The sequence below is a fragment of the Solanum pennellii genome, chromosome 8, assembly GCF_001406875.1.
Source record: "Solanum pennellii chromosome 8, SPENNV200".
In the NCBI taxonomy this organism is placed as follows: domain Eukaryota; kingdom Viridiplantae; phylum Streptophyta; class Magnoliopsida; order Solanales; family Solanaceae; genus Solanum; species Solanum pennellii.
Window position 1 is genome coordinate 58,503,288 of NC_028644.1, and position 22,977 is coordinate 58,526,264.

Here is a 22,977-nt window from a genome sequence, read left to right on the forward strand (position 1 = left end):
AAATTATTTGAAAATAAATAATTGTCATCTTAGTACATTGTTCATTTACAAATGTCAATTTTCAATTTTAAAATTTTTTTATCAACTTTTAAAATTGAAAAGACGGTAAACAATAGTACAATTAAATAAATTATCTATATTTACATATAAAATTGTAAGTTGAAATTTTAATATGTATCCAATTTTATTGTTCAAAATACAAATAATTGGAAAATTGCACAAAAACACACACACACACACACACACACACACACACATATATATATATATATATATATATATATATATATATATATATTAACAAACAATTCTCTCTAAATAACTTGTAAGCTTGTTTATTTAAATAAATTTACTAGCACAATCATAAAACATAAAACCAAGAAAATAAACAAAACAATTAAACTGTTTTGAGGGATATTTTTGTCCTTAACATACTTATCCCATGGTATTATATACCATATATTACTAATACCTCCAAATGGAAGATATTAGTAATACATCATATAATACCACGTAGGAGGTATAACTAATCCATGGATTAGTTATACATAGACACAATTTCCCACCAAACATAGTACTAAATAATACCATACATAATATATGGACTATCTGTTTTAATGCAGTCTACCAAACGACCCTTTAGTTTGTTATTCGTTAGAAGAGTAACAAGTTCTTTTATGCCTTTCCTTCCTCTAACATGGAATGTGGATTTAACTCAACCATTTGCATCTCCAATACTGGTAAAAATAGCTCTTGTTCATTGCTAATAATATTACTAAAATATGCTAAAACTCGATAGACTATTAGATTGTCAGTGTTTTTTTTTTAAAGAATCGACGCATTCCAATTAGTGATTTCATGTATTATTTTTTCACGTAAAAATGCATAGAAACTATATAAATCTTTTTTTTAAAATTAAAAATTAAAAAAATTGACATTTGTCCGCAATTTTTTTCTTTTTCACAAAATTTAAATGGTACATTAACAATTAAATTGATAGGTTTAAATGGAATGGAGACAGAGTGTCAAAATGAAAATTGGGAGAAGAGAGGTTTTGGACTCAAATGATATTTGTGAATAAAGAACTTCGGAAAATTAGATTGGCAACGATTGGGAATCGTTTGTATAGATTCGAGTAACCCTTGATTTTGTGTATAATAGTGTTGATACATTATTTATACATGATTATGTAGAACAGACGCATCACTTATAAAATGTGTATATAATGCATATAAGGTTGTATATGTGTTGCATAATGAGTGTATGTGCTATATATATAAATTACGTGGTTATAGATCATATCATATAGATTTAGAAAATGGATAAAGAAAAAATAAAGATTATAAGGCTATGCAAGGTGTGGACTGTTTATTTGAATTATAAATTGCATAAGAATCCCATTTTGTATCCCTTTGGACACCAAAAGAACAGCAGATAAAAGAAAAAAACAAGAACTCTTCAAGAAAGGAAGATGCTGCTTACATACAACAATAGACGACTTGTAAGGCAACAATAGCAAAACATACTGGCTAAAATATAATGTACAACATCAAATGTTTCCAGGTTCTGTGTCATTCTTCATATCCAGCTCCTTGACTTCAACAACAGGGTTGTCATGTGGAGCAGCCAATAAAACCTTGTGTCTCTTATCAGCAGTTACAGCATTTGGAGACGTCGTGCTCTCACCATCAGGCAGAGATAATGACAATGCATCCATTGTGCCCCCCATTTTGGAGAAAGAAGCACTTGCCTTCTCAGTTTCTGGCAGACTGGGAGGGGTACCTTTTTGTGATCCATCAGCTTCAGAGTATGGTGCATTGCCCAAAGTTGATAATGGGGAACCATCTGGTTCAGAGCTTTTACTCATCCCATCTTTTCCTCCACCTACAACAGAGTTAACAATCAGCTTGGAAAGGACACAAAAATGCATACACTACTAATGTTGACAAAAATAATGAAACTAGTTGATCACCTATATTGGAAGCTGTGGCAGGAGATGCATTTGCACTTGAAGGCAACATGCTTCCACTTCCTTTTTTTATCCTTGACTGCAAGGAAAGCAGCATTCACTTTCATCAGTTGTAGAGAAAAAATGATCATATCTATACTGTCTTTTTTTCCCCTTTTAACCTTCTTCTACATGCTCTTAATAGCCAAACAAAAAGCATCCTGAACTAGTATGATAGGCTAAAAGAAAAAAAGAATTATGTTGCATGGACTCAATAAGGAAGGATGTAATACCTTCGAGTTCTCTTCACAATACTTAATAGAAGCTGAAACACTTGTGCAGTGGCCATGCAGAAGTGTGTAGGCCCACAAAATTAGCTTCCGTGAAGTGTTCATATCAAGTATGTCAACTGCGTCTATCCCAGGTTGGATATATGTTTCTGTAGCAAATTGAGATGGCACCATATAAAGGTTTATACCTGATGGAAGCAATGCACAATATGTGTCCTTGTAGAAATTATAGCAAGACCTAAGCAACATAGAAGCAGTTTCCAGATCTTCATCTGCAGCTCTCTTTACTATTACATTTTTTATTTTAGACAATGACGGGTTCCACTTCCTCTCGAGATCCTTCACATGATTCATGTCTTCAAAAGATGAACACCATAATTCATCCAGTTGGAGATCAACACAAAGCAGTTGTGAGTTCTCTAATCCATTAACTGGTGAATTTGGACCTTGGACTTCACTGGAGAGTCTTGAATGCAAAGGCGTTATTAAAGCCATGCTAATTACAAGTGATCGACACCAAGCAGCAGAAACATGCTTATGAACTTTTGCGCAGTTACTACTCGACAGCTTTGGGTTCTTCAAACGCTTGCGTATCTTCTCATTAATTCCTTCAAGTGTTTCAACTTTGATATTTTGCTCTAAGGACTGGATATATCGATAAAGATATCTGCAAGGAATGTCAGAATGTTTGCATAAGCAAACTGTTTTAACTGTAATCAGGCAGTGGACATCATAGCATTAACGGATTCAAAACTGTATTCCACAAATGCTCATTTTGTTTAAAGCCCAATCCAACAGTTGGGACTCAGATGAATTAACAATAGATACTTCTGGGATATACTGGAAAACTCATACATTCTCAAAAATGAAAAATATATGAAGTACTTGATCTGAGGATAATATCTTCATAGTTCATGTACTTGTATGAGAATATTGACCAACCAGCCGACAACGCATATATAAGTGCTAATCCTATTCAGATTGTTATCAAATAACACCTATTTCTTGCAGTTCCTATATGTGCACCAACACATTTATAGAAACAAGATAATACAATTTTCTTTTGCTAATCCAGATATAAGGGGCATGACGATAAATATCCAAAACAAATCCTTCTATCTAGTGTGTCTTTACATCAAAACACATTAAAACAAAATATCTCATTTACCATAGTAGAAAAGAAATTATCTTGGCAAGGGTGTGCCTAGTGGTCAATGAAGTGGTTGAGAACCATGAGGTCTCAGGTTCAATTCTCAGCGGAGGCAAAAAACACTAGGTGATTCTTCCCATCTGTCCTAGCATTGGTGGACAATTACCTGATACCTATTGCTGGTGGAAAGGTGGGGAGTATCCCATGGAACCAGTCGAGGTGCGAAAGCTGGCCCAAACACCACGGTCATAAAAAAAGAAAAGAATTTATCCTGAACATAGTTCTTATATAAAAGAGCAATTAATTCCTTTCCTTATATCATTGTTATTGATCTCCCCTTGCAACTGGTGTAGATCAATATTGAGTCTACAGAGGAGGTAGGGAAAAACTCCTTTTCTAGTTACAATAGAGAGAGAAAACAAGTTTTATTTTTTCAATTGCAATGTGAGCGAAGTTGAAGACCACAGTAAAATATCAACTCGGTCCAGCATATATAAAGTTGGGATCACCTTAAAAGGACTTACCCAAATAAACAGCTCTCTGTCAACTCGGAGCTCTTTATTTCTGGCAAGCAACAAATATCAGACCACATGGTGACCTGTTCCATGAACAGAGAGAACATTTTCTCCAGATGATGCTCACTTGAGTTGCTAGCAGCACAAGATTTACTGTCAGTCTGATGTATAGATGAAATTAATGCCTTTAAGTATCGTCCAAGGGCAACTGGTATGAGATCCTCAAGACACGAGGAGAACTGGATGAAATATATATATATATGTATGTTAGACAAGGGAGTTTTGATTAAATAGAAATGGAGATGAACCAAATTTATAAGAGTGGGATGAATTGATTAAATGTAGTACGGGCAGAGCTTTAGGCTTCATGTTGGTATCCAATAGAACAGGCAACAACGAGAGAATTGAAGAATTGAGGGTCTAATTTGAATATCAATATGAAGTTTAAACTGATGATATGTAACATAGAATAAATGTTCTTTCAAGCACTTTTCATGTTTTTCCTGCATTATGTTCCATGGCATTATAAATGATAAGACAACTTTTTTTGATAAAGAGAAATGGTAAGACAACATTCTTTGCAATAAACTGTAATTCCAACTTGTAGAGCTCTAAGATATGGCATGAGAAATGCTTTTCCTATAAATAATAAAACTGCGCATTTTTGTCACAAAGTTTAGCCATAAGAAATGCTTTCTTATTCATATAATTAAATAAAGCAGTGAATTTTCAAAATCACCCTCAAAGAGGCTTATTAATAAATGCAACCTCAGAAAAGGGTTGATGCAATAAGGAGAAGTGTACAAAGAAGAATATGTTATTTTCATTAGGATAATCATTGATGCTGCTAGTCATTGTGAACAATGTATGCAGCCAGTTCATATGGAAGTACGTACCCTCTTATCTGTCCTGAGACAGAAATAAGCCCGATCAAGGGTGCAAATGTCTCCTGTCTCCTCCAGCATTTTTAAATAGAATAATATATACTTGCGGATGCAAGTAATGAACTTCCGAGAACTTTCTGCCAAGTTAACTTCTAGGGCTCTCTTGTTCCCTAAGCAACCTTGGGTTCTGCGCCTGTAATATGAGGAAAAAAATGATCAGCTAATGAGGCAAGAAATATGGCTCCAATACCTGACCAAGTAATGGACCTGAAAAGAGAATTATCTAGGAACATGATTATAATTGACTTTGCCCCTCCTTCTTACCAAGTTCACCAGGTGAAAGAAATAAAATCATGCTGTCACTGTATCATTTGATGGCTACAACAACCTAACAACCTCGCATTTCCCTCACAAACATAGGCATTCATGAATCGAACTTCCGTTCCTGTCAGTCTTCTTATGGACTTTCACATTTCCCTAAGTTGTGATAGTGGCATATCTTTCTCTCCTACTTGTGAGTGATGTAACCTATTTTTGGGAGTCGCGAAAAACTAGCTTCTGCGAATTCTTACTCACCAAGCCCAACATTTTACAAACATAACATTTAAAGGGTCAAATAAATTGACTCAGTTTCAGCGAGAAAATCAACACATACAAACTCTAACACCATACATAACTGAAAGTCTCAAGCTTAGTGTACGACGATATGAAGTGTGACCGCAGTCAATTAAATTGTGAGAGGTCTTACAAAATGGTTCTCGTTTTAAATCTTACTAGGATGTAGTGGCATAGGCATTTTTTCCCATTATCGGATACTTACAAAAGATTACATAATGAAACAATATTTTAGTGGCTGGGCAATTGGGATGTTCGGATGAGAAAATATTTCTTGAACACATCTTTGGAGGAAGCATTCTCAGAGTGAGCAGGTTGAGCATGTGAAGTATCCGTTGTCTTAAAGTGTCAAATATAGAAGATTTCCCTAAGCTTTTCCACTTTCCGTGTATAAATAGTCACGGGAAGACTAGTAAATCATGCTCCTTGATGGAGGTTGTTTCAAATAGGTTGTACAGGTCCGAGAAGAAAGGAGACCCATTTACCTACTTCATATGGAACTGTTCCACCAAGTAGAGGATTTAGTGGTAGTTACCTAGATGTAAATGACAGCAAAGCCTGTCACAAAACTTGACAGCCATCAAGAGAATAATGATAACCACTTGAATCTCCAGAAGAAGTGGAGAGACATTGCAGGATAGAAAGCCCAATTTTACATTTTCAGACCAACCAGGATAAAAAGAAGATGGCGGGAAAAGAAGTCAAAGCACCAATTCAAATAATTTGTATTACCCGTGTTACTAAACACTATATGACATTAATTTGCAATTCAAGGTTGTCGAAAAATGGGCCAAGTCCATTGAGCCTTATCATGGACCTTGAATTGAAAATGTACTATTTAAACAAGTTTATCACCTAAAAGTAAAAATTCAAACAAGAGCATGAGTTCAGGAGAAGTCCAGTAACATGGTGTGCAGGCTACTACAATCGCTTTATGACCTGAGGCAGTCCCTTCGAGTGTGGTTCGACAAATTTAACATGGTTATCCAAGAAATAGGTACAACTCATGGTGAAGATAATTATGCGGTTGTTTATCGTCCTCTGCTCCACATTTGTGCATGTATTTGATCGTCTACGTTGATGATATAGATATCACAGGTGATGAAGATGAAACCACCCAAGTTAAAGCATCAACTTTTTTTGGTAATTTTAAACCACAAACCTTGGTCGGTTCAGGTACTTCTGATTATTGAGGTTGCTCAATCCAAATCAGCCATTTTCATTATCAGAGGAAGTATGCCATTTAAATTCTTACAGAGACAAGCATGACAAACTGTAGGTTCATTGATACTCCGTGGATCCGAAGATTAACTTTCTACCTGTTAAGAAGTCCCACATTGGAAAAGGTTAGGGAAATTGGTCTCCTTAAATGGACTTTGGACAATTCTCCCCTCATGAGCTAGCTTTTAAGGTTGAGTTACACTACCAAATTAAGGAATACCCTAGTAATGATCTTGGAAGGTATTGGAGATTGATATGCAAGTTAAATTACCACACCATGACTCGCCTTGAAATTGTTTTCCTAATGAATGTTGTAAGTGAATACTTGGATTTCCCTTGTGATAGTTATTGGAATGCATTTATTTGTATCCTTCGATACATAAAATATATTCCAGGAAAAGAGAGTACTTCATAAATATCGAGCACATGAGCATATTGATGGATATACAAATGCAAATTGAGCTGACATACGATCTATCTATGGAAATAGCATTATGGTTAGGGGCATCTAGTTTCATGGAAAAGTAAGATATAAAATGTAACTGCAAGATCAAGTGAAGAAGCAGAATATCATGCTACACAATGGCCACATGTGAACTCATTGAATCAAGTAACTGCAAAGAGAACAGTAATTTGGAGAGAATGGTCAAATTGAACTTGTGTGTGATAATCAGGTTGCACTTTTTTTTATGACAAGGGAAACCCGCAGCTACTATCTTTTGGGTGCGCACAAGGTAAAACACCCGCTCCTATGCAATAGCTCGCAAACCACATAGGAGAGATAACCCACACTAGGAGAGCCCGGTGCAACGAGCTAGACCCAGAAGGCAAACCCCTTGCTTTTGCTGACAAGGGGTTTCAAACTTGAGACCTCCAACGTGAGAGTCTCAAGCCAAAACCACTGGGCCACCCTGAAGGGTATAATCAGGTTGCACTTTACATTGGATCAAATCCAGTGTTTCATGATAAGACAAAGCACATAAAAATTGTGTTGTCACTCGTTGGTCATCCAATAGTTACAACATTAGTTATTTCTTTTTAGCAGAAGTTATGTTCCTGTAATAGTGCACTTTTTCATTCCAGTAGTGTTAGGAAGTCTTGTTTGTCTGTGTCAGAAAATGTAAGCAGAAAAGTAATTTCAGTTTTTGAGTACTTTAACTCAAGAGATTGCAAGTCCTCTCTTAACGAACCAACACCATAGGTAGAAAAAAAGAAAACTTCAGATTTCATCTTGCATCGCCCATAACCAGATCTATATCAGGGGACTATAACAACTTGGCATCAGAGCCGGGAGTTATGGAAGACTAAATTCAACATCAACTAGCACAATTGGTGAACTTGTTCTACGAAGAACGTGCAGCCTATTTGGCCAGACAGGAAGCAATAAATGCTCATTTGGATGCACTTGCAAAGGATTTAGAGAATTACAAGGTCGATTTTGATTCAAATGAAAATACGTCAGAATCGAGGTTGGAAGGGAAAACATAAAGTTGTTGGAGGGTCAGGTTCAGAAGTAGGAGGAAGTTTCATCACTCCTTGACATACAAAGTTGGATTTCCCACGATTTAATGGCCAAGAGGACCCTTTGGGATGGTTGAACAGATGCGAATACTTCTTTCGACACCAACAAACTCCAAGAAAAGGTTGGACTTGCTTCTTTTCATTTAAAAGGCAATGCACAACTTTGGTTTCTTCAACTAGAAATAGCTATGCCTTAACCATCTTGGGATGAATTCAAACGTCAATGTAACCTTCGCTTTGGGCCATCAATTAGAAGTGATGAGTTTATTATGACTTTATGAACACAAGGAACAACCCGTTTGTTCACAATCGTTACATGCTTGCAAATCCAAGGCAACAGATTTCTCACCCCAACAACATGCTAGATTTGTGAAGAAACTGACAAGATCTAAAATGGAGGAAAGACAACTTAAGGGACTTTGTTTCAATGTGATGAACCACTTACCCGAGGACCAAGGTCATCAATGCAAGAAATTATTCTGGATTGACTTTATAGACGATGAGGAAGAGTTTGTCGGAAAGGAGGGAAATATTAATTTCCGCACTTAGTGCTGGAGGACAAGCGCGATTTGAAGGAGGAGAGTAATGTTATTACTCCTTAGTCATCCAATAGTTACAACATTAGTTATCTCTTTTTAGCAGTAGTTATTTCCTTTTAGTAGTAGTTCTTTTCCTGTAATAGTGCAGTTTTTAGTTTTAGTAATGTTAGGAAGTCATGTCTAGTTTCCAGGGGTAGTTACCTTTTAAATGTTGTATTTAAATTGCCTGTTGTCTCAGGAAATGTAAGCAGAAAAGTAATTTCAGTTTTTGAGTACTTTAACTCAAGAGATTGCAGATCCTCTCTTAACAAACCAGCACCATAGGTCGTAAGAAAAAAACTTCGGATTTCATATTACATCACCCCATAATCAGATCCATATCAGGGGACCATAACAAATTGATAGTTATTCGTAAGAGAAGATAATCCCAATTCTCAAAAGATATTGTCATGAAGTCCGTGAAGTCAAATGATCAACTTGTGGTATATACATCAAGTCCCTTACCCTCCTTCTAAAAACAGTTTACATATATAGCAAACTTAATACATATGATTTGTATGTCAGCTTGAGGAGGAGCATTAGGACCTTGTGAATATAGTACATATCAATAAGGATATACAAAATCAATTAGATTGATTTATTTCCTGTAATTTGCAGTTTTGTGTTCTTTCCTTTCTTAGAGCATGTAGACTACATTAAACCCCCAATAGCTTCAGGGAATAATCAAACAATGCCTTTCTCAATCTTCTTTTGCTAGCTTCGTTTTCTCACAATATGGATGATTTGCGAGAAAGGAACAGAAAAAACTTGTATGAACATTCAAGGCTATCTTTCTTCCATTTTGAACTCTTTGGTAGAAAGAAAATATCTTATTTTATAGATACATGGATGGATATTTTGGAAACTCAGTGTTGATCTTTCTAATAACCTATGTCAACGTGATTACAATCTTTTTACATCGTAAGTTAAAAGCTGACACCGTTTGTGTGATGTTGAACACCAAGACTCTGATTCAACTAAAAGACAGGCCTTCCCTAAATAAAGAGAGAACAATCTATCTATAAGGAATCAGAAAATGTTATCATAGTGGTTCCTCGATGTTCCAAAATGTCAGGACAGAAAAAAAAAAGATAAAAAAAAGGAAATGCATACCTTCCCTTCTTAACCGTACTGTCAATCTCCCACATGTTAATTGTGAATGAAGAACGAGACGACTTAAAGCAGAAGGAAAGTTCATCCTTTGCCTTCTGTATATCCATATTCCCACCTCTTCGATATAGACCTTGAGCAAGCATATATCTAGCCTTATGAAAATGTTTCAGGTCTCCTTCCACACAGATTTCGAGAGCAGAAAGGCAATCACTGTAAAGCATCTGCCATACCCCTTCCAAATGTGAATCCCCTTTTCCATCATTGACAGAGTACTCTCCCTGAGTTCTATCCTCAGAGCACGTCGATTCTAAAATTGATGGGCAAACCTTACTGAGGATATCCATCACAGTATCCTGAGTTGATTGATTGAAACAGTATGCAGCAACAACCTAAAATGCATCCAGGCACTAATTAAGTCAATAACAGTCCTAACACATGGAAAATGACCACTTGAAAAAGGTAACTATTTCCAAGTCTGGCCAGAGAAGGGGCATACAGACTAAAAGTATTCAGAAGAAACCATTAGCTTAGACATGCTAAGTCCTCCCACTCCCAGATGCAATGGTCAAGTTATATTTTTAAAACTCTTTGAGCTGTGAAGTAAAAGGGAAGACAATCCATATGCTGCTGAAATTCATGAACTTATATGGGTTGCTGATTAGAGAAGAGTATTATATAATCACAAACCTCAACTCTAAGTGGCCATGTTAATAACCGAGTGAATCTATTTTTGTTGCGCTTGCTTATATATTTTGTTTGAAATGTGGCTTTGTTGTGTATGTCTCTCAAAATTTTATGGTCTATCATTTGCTAACTGAATTAGCTATTTTCACAACTATCAATACACACCAGTTCATATCATAGCTCGCTTACATGTGTAACCGTCTCAATAAAGGAGGAGATGGAAAGGAGTTAAAGCAAAGCACCAACCCTTAAGGCCTCCTCATCTTGTTTCCTACACGTGCAAAGTAACTTCAACCGTGAAGCATGCATCCTATAGAATGAATCCGCAGCAGATGGATTCAAAGCAATAGCTTTAGCATAGAACGAAAATGACGTCTCATGAGAGTATCCAAGCTTCTCGGAGAGTTTTCCCAGATAAAATGCATGAGACCAATCCTCTCTGAAATTGCATGCTAGGTTACATCTTAGATGATGAAATAATCAAGGAAAATGGAGTCAACAGACAGACTTACTTGTGCGCGAACGCCTTATGAAAGTGTCTCAATGAGTTCTGACAGAACATCATCCATGCTGAATCTTTAGATGGCACCACATATCTTTGGTCATAGATTGGTACTACATTCTGAAGACCATCATAATATACTAATGCCAATAACTCATGTATCTCTGCCTGAAAGAAGCAGGAGCAATCACATGTAGACAGTGAGAATTAAATGAGCTAAGGCCCCCTTGACTCAAACAAAAACTTTTTTTCAATAAGTTAATCGTTATCTATATCTATCTATACTACCTTAGAAGCATGAACTCCATAACTTGAATGTTTAATTAATATAATACCTCCAATTTGAAAATTAAATTACAATAATACTCCAACTAAAAACACTCAAGTTTATATATTTATATTTATGCACATTCATATAAACTAGTTAAATAAAAATTGAGACGACATCAATCAACATAGTCAAATGCCAAGCTAACTGAAAATTGCTACAACCTAAGAAAACATTCAAATCATTATACATGTTTGTCAGGACCACCAACCAAACAATAAAAAACAAGAAACCTAGATACATGAAATTCATGTATATTCAGAAGATTTTTTCCAACTCTGACAGTGCTTCTGTCCTTGATCACTCCAAGGTGGCAATTAGATATAACAAAAGAAAAAACTTCTTCCACAAATTATCAGAGTGAAGCACACCTGTTGATCTGCTGTTTTCGCTAAAGCTGAGGTCATCAACAAACATCGCCTGCTTCTTCGGCGACTTGCCTCAACTCTTTCAGATAAAGCAGCATTTTTCCTCCATCCCAGAACATTTATTTGCTTGCTTCCATCATTTAGCAGCAAGTCTACCTCCTGTGCTCCCAAAAGAAGTAGAAAAAACAAAGAGATTAAGTAACTACGAAGCGCAACATATGAACTCCCACCAGTTAGAAAAGTGTCTTCCGTTAGGGGACGTATAGCTGCAAGCCTGCAACAGATAGATAGCAGAATATTCTTACCTCATCATAGATATTTGCTAGTTTCTGCCAACTCTCCAAGCGTAGGAGATTGTAAATTAAATCATATTTGATGAGTTTTGCATTTTGCTGCACAAATTCCGCCCCTTCTTTGGTCAGAACAAAGCCAGCCCATTTATCAGTTGCATTCATTTCTTCAGACAGAGCAAGAAGATAATACAAGTTGCTATAAACTTCCAGGTATGGCTCAGAACTGCAAACAACCAATGGCAAATATCTGTTTGATTCCATATTCCAAAATACTAGTAAGTCCATTCGCCATAGTGCTGATCCCATAACTAACATGTTTACCTTCCTTTTGATGATGCTTTCTGTTGTTCCAGGCTTATGGGGTCTGATAATAATATCTTTGTCATGGATTCCAGAAAGCCACTGGACCCTGCTTCCTCTGAGAGCTTGTCTTCACACATTTCAGGACCATCTAAGAACTTGTCGATTGCATTTCCAGCTAAAACATCATCTGGTGGTTGTGGAAAGTGCTTTCGTATAGCTCTGAGGACTCTTCGGAGTTTAATGAGCCCCGTCCTCTGAATGACGAGCCAAATCGAGAATTTTTAAAATAATATATTTTACATAAACTTGGCGAATAAGGGTTTGGAGGAAGGTTTGATAAATGGGATTCAAGAAAAAGAAGACACATAGCACTTACAGAAGAAGCTTTAGCATAAGGAAGTATATACTGAAAAACATCAGCGCATTGCTCCTTGGTTTGGTAATCACCCCGGCTTGTGTTCTTATGCTCACCTAAATCATCTTCATACGATGCATCAGACCTTAGATTCAATCCATACAGGCAATAAAAGCACTGATCCAAAGCATTATCAATGGCAACTTCAAGCTCCTCTTTTGCATCTTCACTTAGCTCAGTTCCATCTTCGACCAATTGATCCTTAAAGTTTGCCGATCTAGGATACGTACTGTCAGAGATATCATCAACATTCTTACTGTCCTCCACTATAGTTTTCTCAACCTCCAGAGCTTTTCTGGAAGAAATAGCCTCTGCACTAATCCTCTCAACAGCAACTTTATCTGAAACGGTAGCTTCAGCTCTATCTACCTGACCTGCTTCCACATTCAGCTTCTCCAAATTTGATAAGTTCGATAACACGTTGACGTGACTTTCATGAGTAAGTTGCTCAGATTTCTGTACATTATTATCATGGTTAGACTGTTTGTCACACTGAGACGTTTCAAATTCCTTGCAAGTAGAGTGAAAGTTAGACTTCAGTTTCATATCCAAGTTTAAGAGGTGCTTTATTGCAAGTTTTAGAAATGTTCCTTCTTCCTCTTCACCAGTTGCACTTGCACAGCAGACACCAAACTCAGCTAGCATGTCATGGATTGCCACGATCAACTCTGTCTGGCATGACATGGTAGAAGAGATCAGCTTATTTGTAATCACATTAATGTTACAGATGAAATTTGACAGTCTAAACCCTTAAGAAAGAAAGAAGTCTTACTTGAGTTTTTATAGGAACATTTGGGATCAAGTGTTGGAGTTTACAGAATGCAATAACTGCATCTATGAAGTACACGCTTTCTCTTTGTTCCGTATGATCTGAAATTCCTGAAGAAGAAAATTTCTTACAAGAATATGTGTTGGCAACATTACACATAAACATCAGCAGCAACGACTGAATATCACCAATGACAGTCACTGGAACACCATTCTACAAGAAAAAGACGTATCAAATTCTGCAACATTTGCACCAAAATATATTTATCAAAAGCTAAGTTGCTCAGACTCTGTTGCGGGTGTCCGATAAGGGTGAGGATATAGAGGTGAGATCCTCTATGATCTAAATTTTAGAATTCGGGGATACGGATCCATGTATGGATACCGATGAGGGGATTCAACTAAAAGCAAATCAAATATCTATAAATAGAGTTATAAAACCTAAATTATGAGATATTATGTGGAAAACTTGAGGAGAAAATATTATCAGGAAGAGAATTATGGAAGGAGATAAAGGGAAAGGTAGTGAGTGACAACAGAAATTTATATACACAAGGTGCTCCATTTCTTCAATTTCACCTTAGTTTTTGTTTTGATCACAAAAATCATTGAATCTATCAGAATCTCTCTCAAATTTGGTACCCACACCCACATCAACATCCACATTGTGTCGACACGGGTGCGGCACCGAAAGTGAAGACTCTAAGAAACTTAGATCAAAAGAACACAGAGAGAAAACTACATTGGTTTCCTAAGATCATTGCTCATCAATTATATAAACGTCATAATTTCTAGGAAAACCAAATGTAAAGTACCAGTTTACATTTCTTCTACTATTTGTCAACAAGAACATGGACCTTAATTGTCTATACGACAGAAGTTCAGGATGAGAAAGTGCTAAGCATCATAATCATAGAACTACGGTTTACTATCTAGTATGCAAAGTCAAAACTGTGATGAACAGGAGAAAGTTGAATAAACAACATAATTTTTTTTGAGAATTTAACAAACAAACATAATATGACTAATGTTGGTCAAAACCCATAAGAAAGATGCTTCATTTGAGCTTTTCTAAATCTTCTCTCTTTTTTCTTTTTTTCTTTTTTTTTTGTGTGTGGGGGGGGGGAGGGGGGGGGGTCCAAGTTGAAACCAGGAAAAGCCAATGACATGATCATTTTTAATACATCTCAATAAAAAGTTCAGTCTAAGAAGAATCTTTGTAGGTCAATTGGTTGGTTGCTTACACTTTCACCTTGTTGGTGACAATTTGGTTCGCCACCTTGCAGTCCTCTCCCTCATTTCCCCTTCCCTTCCCCTTATGTATGATTTAAAAAAAAGGTAAATAAAGGTTCATTCTGTGGATGTTTTGTCTAGGATTCTTTACTTGAATGCACAGTTTTTCCCCATCAAATCATAAAGAAATTATCATTCGCCTTAATATTGATAGCAGTTTAGCATCTTTCATTAAAAAAAGAAAAGAAATTAAAGATCAACACATCTGCAATAAGAAAAGACTGCCAAAAACACAATTCAGACAAAACTAACGTACAGAGTTTTCAGAAGGGTCCGTGATGCTCTTTATCCTTGAGGCACATTGAGATATTGCTTTCACTTCTTGAGCAGCCATGTTCCAGAGATCACTTGGGATTTCCTTAGACTCTGTGTCAGAGATAGATAGCATTTTTGAACCTTTCATCTGGTTAGAAAATTGATTCTCTTCCTCACTAACAGCAGTAATAAGCATCTGCAACTTCCTTTTGTGGCAATTTAAATAGACTTCAATGTTCAATGGCTCTGTCTCCTCACATCCTTTTATTAAAATATCCAAGGCAGACAGTTCTATTGAAGTTAGCCCTCTCCCTGTATGAGTGGTGACATGTGATGATTCAGCAGAGACCTCTTCTGAGGAGAAGAGAAGAGGAGCAAGTGTTTTTACACATTCAGAGTGCAGATTTTTCTCAACTAACTGATGGATGCCATCTTTCATTAGAAAATCAACCTCCAAAAGATGAATCTCATGGAGAATTTTATTGACAGTCAGCCTCTTATACGATTTTAAGTGGGATAAAAAAACGAAATCACTCTTGCTTTCCTTATTTGTCAAATGCTCCACTGAAATAGAGAACTCCTCTCGAGCTCTCGCTTTGTCGCCATCTGATAGAGATAATTGCCCACTTAACCAAAAAAAGCGAACCCAAAACTCATGATTTTTATTAAGTGGATATTCACTATGACCATGACTCTGAAAATGATCCCCCACTGAAGCACTTTCTTTCCTGCCAACAACGTGGAACGGATAGTCCAAAGCAACGGATTCAATTATTTTGCAAACATGATATGAAGCCTCTGACAAGAAGCTAGATTTTTTTGATGTGTCAGAAGAAGACAAACCAAAATCATAATATAACTCAGCAAGAAACAAATTGCATTCAGGAGTCCTCTCCTGGCCCCAAAACCTTATCACCTTCTCTAGATCCAAAAATTTAGACATGCCATCCTGATATAAAATTCCTCGCCTGGCAACTTCTTCCAGGAGCATGTGACCCAAGTGGTAAGCACCATGATTTCTTGTCGTTTTCAGGACAAATCCTACAACATCACTACATTCTGTGTCCTGTGAATCAGGAAGATCCTCAGCTTGGTCTGCAAGTCCTGCTTGATTGACAACATAGGGTCCTAGAAATTGCATTACAACTTTAGTGAGGTCCCTGCTGGTCTCAAAATCTAACTCTTCTTTGTCTGGTTTACGGCTTCGGAGCCTTTCCAGGCGGCTGCTTCGCCTTTCTTGAGGGTGTTCTCCGCAAATACTTGATTCATTTTCTCTACTAACACTACCTTTCTCAGACCTGAAATCCATGATGTAAATGCTTTCAGCAGCTGTGGAGGGTGAAATATCTTTCCTTCCTGAAGGATCCCTAATTTTTTCTGGTATGCTTGACAATTTAATGATTATACTAACATCACCAGATACGTCATTCCCTGGTCCAAGTTCAGAACCACATTCAATTGATGGATGTAAAATTTTCAAAAGTTCACTGGCCAGAGCTGTCCAGGAAACTTCTGAAAGATAGAACTCCAAATTTTGCTTCAACTTTTTGGAAACAGGCTCCTCATCAAGGTCAACACCTGCAGCTTTTCTCTTCTCTGGAAATTTCAGCCGCATATGTTTAGGTTCTAGCTTGTCTATCCCTCTTGGGGCAAATGAAATTGGTTCAGACTCTTCAATAGTTCTTTTAACAAGCAAAGCTCGAGAATGGGATGGCCAGTTTCTTAAAATTAGTTCAGCGACTGAAAGGCAGGCAACCTCATCGCCTATAGCAATAAGTACTTCTAAAAGTTTTTCCATGCAATTCCCTGCACATAGTCAAGAAGAAGCAAAGCTGAAGTTATAGAAAGATGGCCTCTGGCATAAGGTGAATATGGGGGCTCTAACAGTCACGTCATGTGACCGGAAAACCTTATAAGAAAGCTTATAAGAACTTAAACATGATATAAAATGCTCACAGTTATTGGGACTGCAATATAATCCTTGCTCAAATGCCCAGCGGGAAATGCTCAACATTCCTATTGAGCATGCTAAAGTTCCCAGCTTATTCCAGACAACAGAATCCTTATTATCAATCTCTACAGCTTGAAGATAGCATTGCAAAGCATCTTTGTAGTACGGAGCACCTTGTTGTAGAAAAACAGTGGCAAGATTTTTCAATGCCAAAAATCTGCAGAAATGTGAATTACAATGACCCAGCATCAGATATATATGTTTAAAAAGTAATATTGTCAATAGAAGAGCAGACGGATTGAGAGCTGGCCCGTTATCCACCAAGTTTCAACCATGCCACTACCCCTCAGCATTTAAGGGAAACTATCTTAGTTTATTAAAAGCCACAACCAACCTTATTACAGCTCCTATTGCACAAATTAGGTGTGAACTTCATGCTTAAATCTTTGAGAAGTGTGAAGGCCCCTACTTTGAGTATTTAGTTTATGTTGCAACTAAGAAAGAAATAAAGTATTGCATCTTTATCAATAGATTAAGGGTCACAAAATTCGATATGGTACCAAAACAAGATGAGGTCCACATTTCGAGTCTCACCACCACCTATCAACAGAATATTCCACGTGATTGGACCAAATAAAAAAATTGGCCCGCACATGATGAGCGGTTATAGACGTACTTTAAATAAATATAACAGTCCCTCTCAACAGATTAACCTTTTAGACGAGGCAACGTACATTTGTTCCATTTTCTTCACAAGATATTTTGTGCCAGAGATATCTTGTGCACGGACTCTTCACTTTGGACGTCGCACCTGTGTCGACACAGCGTGGGTGTGGGATCCATATATGGTGAAACGATTTTGGGTACTTCGACTAAAATCAAAGGAGAAATTCGAGACAGATACAAATGATTTCTGATTCGAACTACACAATAAACACTAAAGAGATGCTTGTACTAAATAACAATTACCTATTTGAACTTGCACTTCAAAATTCAGGTATTCCCTTCCTTCCAAAGGGTCCACCATAACTTAGGCACATTTTTATAACTCTAATTATTTATATTTGAATTATTTTTAACCGAATCCATCCACCCATATCAGTACATAGATCCGTACCCCCTAATCTTAAAGTTAGATCATGAAGGATCCGACCTCTAGATCTTCACACATATTGACACCTGCACTCAAGTCCGAGCAACTTACACCAACCTCTAGTACATATGCTTCAACTGGATTACCTTATATGAAGCTTGTCTAACTCTAGCACTAGACAACCTTAACAGGAAAGGACTTCTGCTAGCTAACAGATGTTACCTAATACCTATGTAAGAAGGATCTGGACTCTGTAAATCACTTGTCGTTGCACTATCCAGTAGCTACTTGGTGTTTGGAACATGTTTTGCGCCCTTTTTGTCCTGAGTCGGGTTATTTCAATGAGCATGAGACAAGCACATAAATTTGAGCTGGAGATGATGAAAGTTAATAAGGCTATCAACAAAATCTGATGATTTCTGCTACTATCTTTTGGTGTTTGTGGACAAAAAGAAACAAGAGATGTTTTGACGGCATCTCAACTCCAGATCACTCTCTTAAAGCTAAATGCTGACTAGCATTGTTTGTTGGTCAAAGTTGACCCCGGTCCTTAGTGCTGGGCATTTTCTAGACTTTGTTAGCACTCTAGTTTTAGAATAACACTTTGTATAGGATCTAAACTGAGCTAAATCTTCCTTTTTGTCATTCTGCTACTTGTAATGATGCTTCTTGATGCTTTTTAATGAAACGCATTACTTCTACATAAAAAGAAATACATAATTCTCCTTACATCCAAATTTTATGACAGCTATCCATTTTGGAACATCCGAAAAATGTTTGACAATATCTTATTTATTCAATTCACTAAACTACTAAACTTTTTAACTTTGACAGGATATATTGTCTATCAAACTAGCTTTTCACCTATTACTTGAAATATATTCTTCCTTTAAGTGTTATCAAAGGCAAAAACCGCAAGAGAGCTCTACGATCCTTTGGGGCTTCAAGCGTAAAGCACAAATAAAGGGTGGGCTTAATGGAAAAGGCACAAAGGGGAAAAGAATCTGTTTAGTCCAAGTAATTACAATAAAGTGAAATATCAATTGTTTAGTGTCGCCTCTTCAAAAGAGGCTCATTCGCAAGGAAAAATATGTCTTAGAACCTTGATGACGACACTAGAGCGCACATTAAGCAAAGCAAAGCGCTCAACACATTTTGAGCTGAGCTTCAAGGCTTAAGCGCGCTTTACACACACCTTTGACAACACTGTTTCTACTGTCACTAATATTATATATAAGTTGAATTTACTCACTTCCACCAGGTAAGTGGAAGGTTCAAACCTCATAAATAGTTTCTCTTTCCCTTTTCCCTTCCTCCTCCCTTATGCAACAATAATGTTTCTTTATTATGAAAAAACATATACTTCAAATATGATATCTTAAGGGAGGAAGGGCATACATTTTTGTGAAAGTTCCACGTTTTAAAATGTGTGGCAGTTTTATCTAAATGCAGAGAGAACACACTTTTTTATTGACTTAATTTTGTCTTCAACAGGCCCCTTCACATACTTCTTAAAATGTGTGAAAAAACTTTTTTCTTTTAAATAGTTGGTAAAAAAAAATTATGAGACCTGAACCCAAGACTTCTGGTTGTTTTGATACGATGTTAAAGTGTGTGACTTTCTCATCTAATAGTTCACAATGTTAGAAAGTGCAGTTTTTATTAACTTATATTTGTCTTCAACATCCATAAAGGTGCACCAATTTTCTAAAATCAGACGCTCAAACTGATCCTTCTATATCATGCTCTTTTAGATCTTTTTAAGTTCTTCAATTCAATATAGTCTCACTAACAATAATGCAAAACATAAACTACCAATGATAGCGGGAATGAGCAACAAATGGGCTTCAGTTTTAAATGCACAGGAAAATAATATGGGAAATGCTGTAAAGCCAGCTAAAAGAGATGGTAGTCCACTTGTAATTCTAGATTATTAGAGAATTAGTAGCCCGGAACAAGCAAGTAAGACAAGAAATTAACAATAAAATTAGAACCGGTAGTTTGAGTTAAAAGTTAAGCCTCAAACACACCTGAGCTGCAAAAGATGACCATCACTAGAATTACTATCCACCTACAGTGAAAACACAAAAATAAGAAGAAGAAAAATAACCATTGTAAGAATGTATCACAAAAGAGGTGATTCCAGGGTAACCATCAGCATGTACCTGTGAATTTGCGACCAAAGGATCCTTTAATACCACTTCCAAAAGCTCACGAGCCTTTTTATAGTCTTTAGCTTCCAACTTCAAAAGTCCCTCATGGTATGTTTGTGATAAGTGAAATTCCTGCAGAAACCAAATTATAAATTCATTATACAAAAACATAAATCAAACCAGCTCCTCACGATCACAAAATTGAGAGATGCTTTATAATGTCTTAACACAACTAGCTTTTTCAAATTTTAAATACTTGATAAATGAATATAATGAATTAAACTAGCTTTTTATATCTTAATCTTGCACATTTAAGGTACTGAAACATAAGGGATTCTTTAATATCAATTCTTAAATCAATCCCAACAACTAAGCAGACAATTAGAAACCCCATTTAATCAAGCGCAAAAGCAAGAACAAGTTTACCTGGGCTTCTTTGGTTGGGGCTAAAGGTTCCCATTGGCTTACTGACTCTGTATCGTTGATGGCTGCAATCGAAAACTGAAAAAAACAAATTTTGAAAGAAGAATCAAACACCCAGTTGAAAATTATACAGCAAAAAGTTGATTTATTTGAATTTTGATAGGTTACCATTGTAGCGAACAAGTATGAGTTGAACTCTAATGGATTTTCTCCATTGAAGAATTGAGCGAGGGAACTTCGCTAACAGCCCTTTAGACACATGAAATTGAATTTCAGTGTAAATATAGTTGTAGGTTAATTATCATATTATGTTGATGAGTTTTTCTTTTTCTTTTTTATATAATTGGATAATTTTTTAAGAAAAAATTATTTATGAGAAATTAATTATAAATGGATACAAGTGATTTGATATTCTATAAACTAATAATATGGTAAAATAAGATAATTATAACTTGGAAAAAAAATGAATCTGTGATTATGTAATAGATTTTATATTTATCGATTTCACTTGTTATTTTTTAGGTGTGAAAATTTTATGTATATTAAATGTGAATATTAATTTTAATTTTAAATGAAATTTGAAAATATTAATTTAGTTCTTGTACTTTATGCATAAAAAGATTTATTGTTAAATAATAAAAAAAATTAAAGACAATTTTAACTTGTTCTTTCGAGGAAAGGATCAAAATAGGCCCTCTTCTTTGGGTCAAGACACAAAGTGATCCTTGAGTTTTCACATAGAGCAGTAATAGTCCCTCATGTTCGCAATATTGGTGCAATTTTTATTCTCATATGAAATTTATCTATTTTTTAGCATTGCTTTTATCCATAACCTATGTATCGGATGTGCAATTGTCATTTTATATATTTAGTAAAAATAACAACTCCATATGAAAGTACGTAAGAATAAAAAAAATTTTGTTTAGTAGAAATCGTATTGCAAGTAAAGTCGAGAGGTTCATCACGATAATTTCACGTGCAATAGTACAATTTTTTCTTTTCCTGCAAAGTCATAAGTTAAGATGTTCTTAGTTTAGTTGCAGTAATATTTCTAGTGAACAAAACAAAGTGTTTTTCTTATGACCTTCTCTCATATTGAGTTATTATTTCTACTAAATATATAAAAAGACGATCAGACATTTCTTATATAAAATTCTGGGCAAAATTAGTTAAAAAATAGGCAAAATTTTTGGGGAGGATCAAAGTGCACCAATATTGCAAACATGAGGGACTATAAGTGCTCCATGTGAAAAATCAAAGATCACTTTGAGCTTTGATCCAAAGATGAGGGACTATTTTGAGCCTTTTCCTCTGTTTTTTTTTTTTTGGTAAGATTTAATTATATTTCTTATAGTTTAAGTTTTTTTCATGATTATGGCATGTTTTTTCAAAAGATTTAATTTTTTCGTCCTAGGCTTTCTTATTTTATTTATTTTGAATTTTAAGTTATTTTGACGATTTTTACATGTTGGTGTAAAATTTCTTTCATTTTTTGTTGTTTTATTTGATTTTTGGGTTTGTAATAATAATGTATGCACTTAATTTAAACTTCACTTAATTTTTGCTTCTTCTCTATTTAGGGGATTGTATTTCAAATTTTATTATATTTTGAAATCCTTGATTATTAAAATTTAATTTTTTCATGTGTGTGCTCTCTCAATTTATTAAATTTTCATGTGTACGTGTTTGTACTTGGAGAAGAAAGGAAAGAACTTATCATGATTTAAATTTTAGTGATTGATGCTTACACTAATTTTGGTGCACAAAACATGTCTTACCAACTAGCCAACCCTTTTAATTCTATATTTTCTCAAGGTCTAACATATCACCCAATGATTATTCATCTTTTTCTAGTCTTCTTTCTACTCCATTAACTCAATAAAACAATTTTATGTCAAAGAATCAATTTTTAAGGTTATCGCCACGAGGGTCTCAAGTTCAAATTTCAATGAGACAAAAATACTAAATGACCATTCTCATCTGTTTAATAAAAACAAAGCTACCTAATACATGGCAAGAACACTAGAGTCATAAAAAAAAAAGTTAAATATATATAAACTTGTAGAGTTATGAACATAATTGCAGGGTATAATCTACATATTTGATCTTGATATGACTATCATTAATTTATCTTCCAACAACAACTCTATATATGCTCTATCACTATTTTCACTGCTAATATTATGTCACTTGCCAATAAGCCAAGATATGAAAGTGATATCTCTTCTGGATCTTCTGGAGTACTATAGTTTTCACCCTGTAATAAAGCGATTGTATACTAAGATCAAATCAAATTAGTTCTAGTATCAACAG

At 35.6% G+C, this 22,977-nt stretch overlaps 1 protein-coding gene across 1 annotated transcript; it reads right to left on the bottom strand.

Annotated features, from left to right (window-relative positions):
* Positions 1 to 1,343: 1,343 nt before the first annotated feature.
* On the bottom strand, positions 1,344 to 20,958 carry LOC107028664 (calcineurin-binding protein 1). Its single transcript, XM_015229825.2, has 19 exons — positions 20,833 to 20,958; positions 20,668 to 20,742; positions 20,254 to 20,373; positions 20,119 to 20,159; positions 17,001 to 17,212; positions 15,046 to 16,850; positions 13,501 to 13,710; positions 12,690 to 13,400; positions 12,332 to 12,567; positions 12,023 to 12,233; positions 11,721 to 11,876; positions 11,032 to 11,189; positions 10,766 to 10,958; positions 9,836 to 10,224; positions 4,800 to 4,980; positions 3,913 to 4,142; positions 2,242 to 2,905; positions 1,973 to 2,048; positions 1,344 to 1,884 (listed from the first exon to the last, which is right to left on the bottom strand). The coding sequence occupies exons 1-19, from the start codon at positions 20,833 to 20,835 to the stop codon at positions 1,550 to 1,552; spliced, it is 6,006 nt and encodes a 2,001-aa protein (XP_015085311.1). The 5' UTR covers positions 20,836 to 20,958; the 3' UTR covers positions 1,344 to 1,549.
* Between the last annotated feature and the right edge of the window lie 2,019 nt (positions 20,959 to 22,977).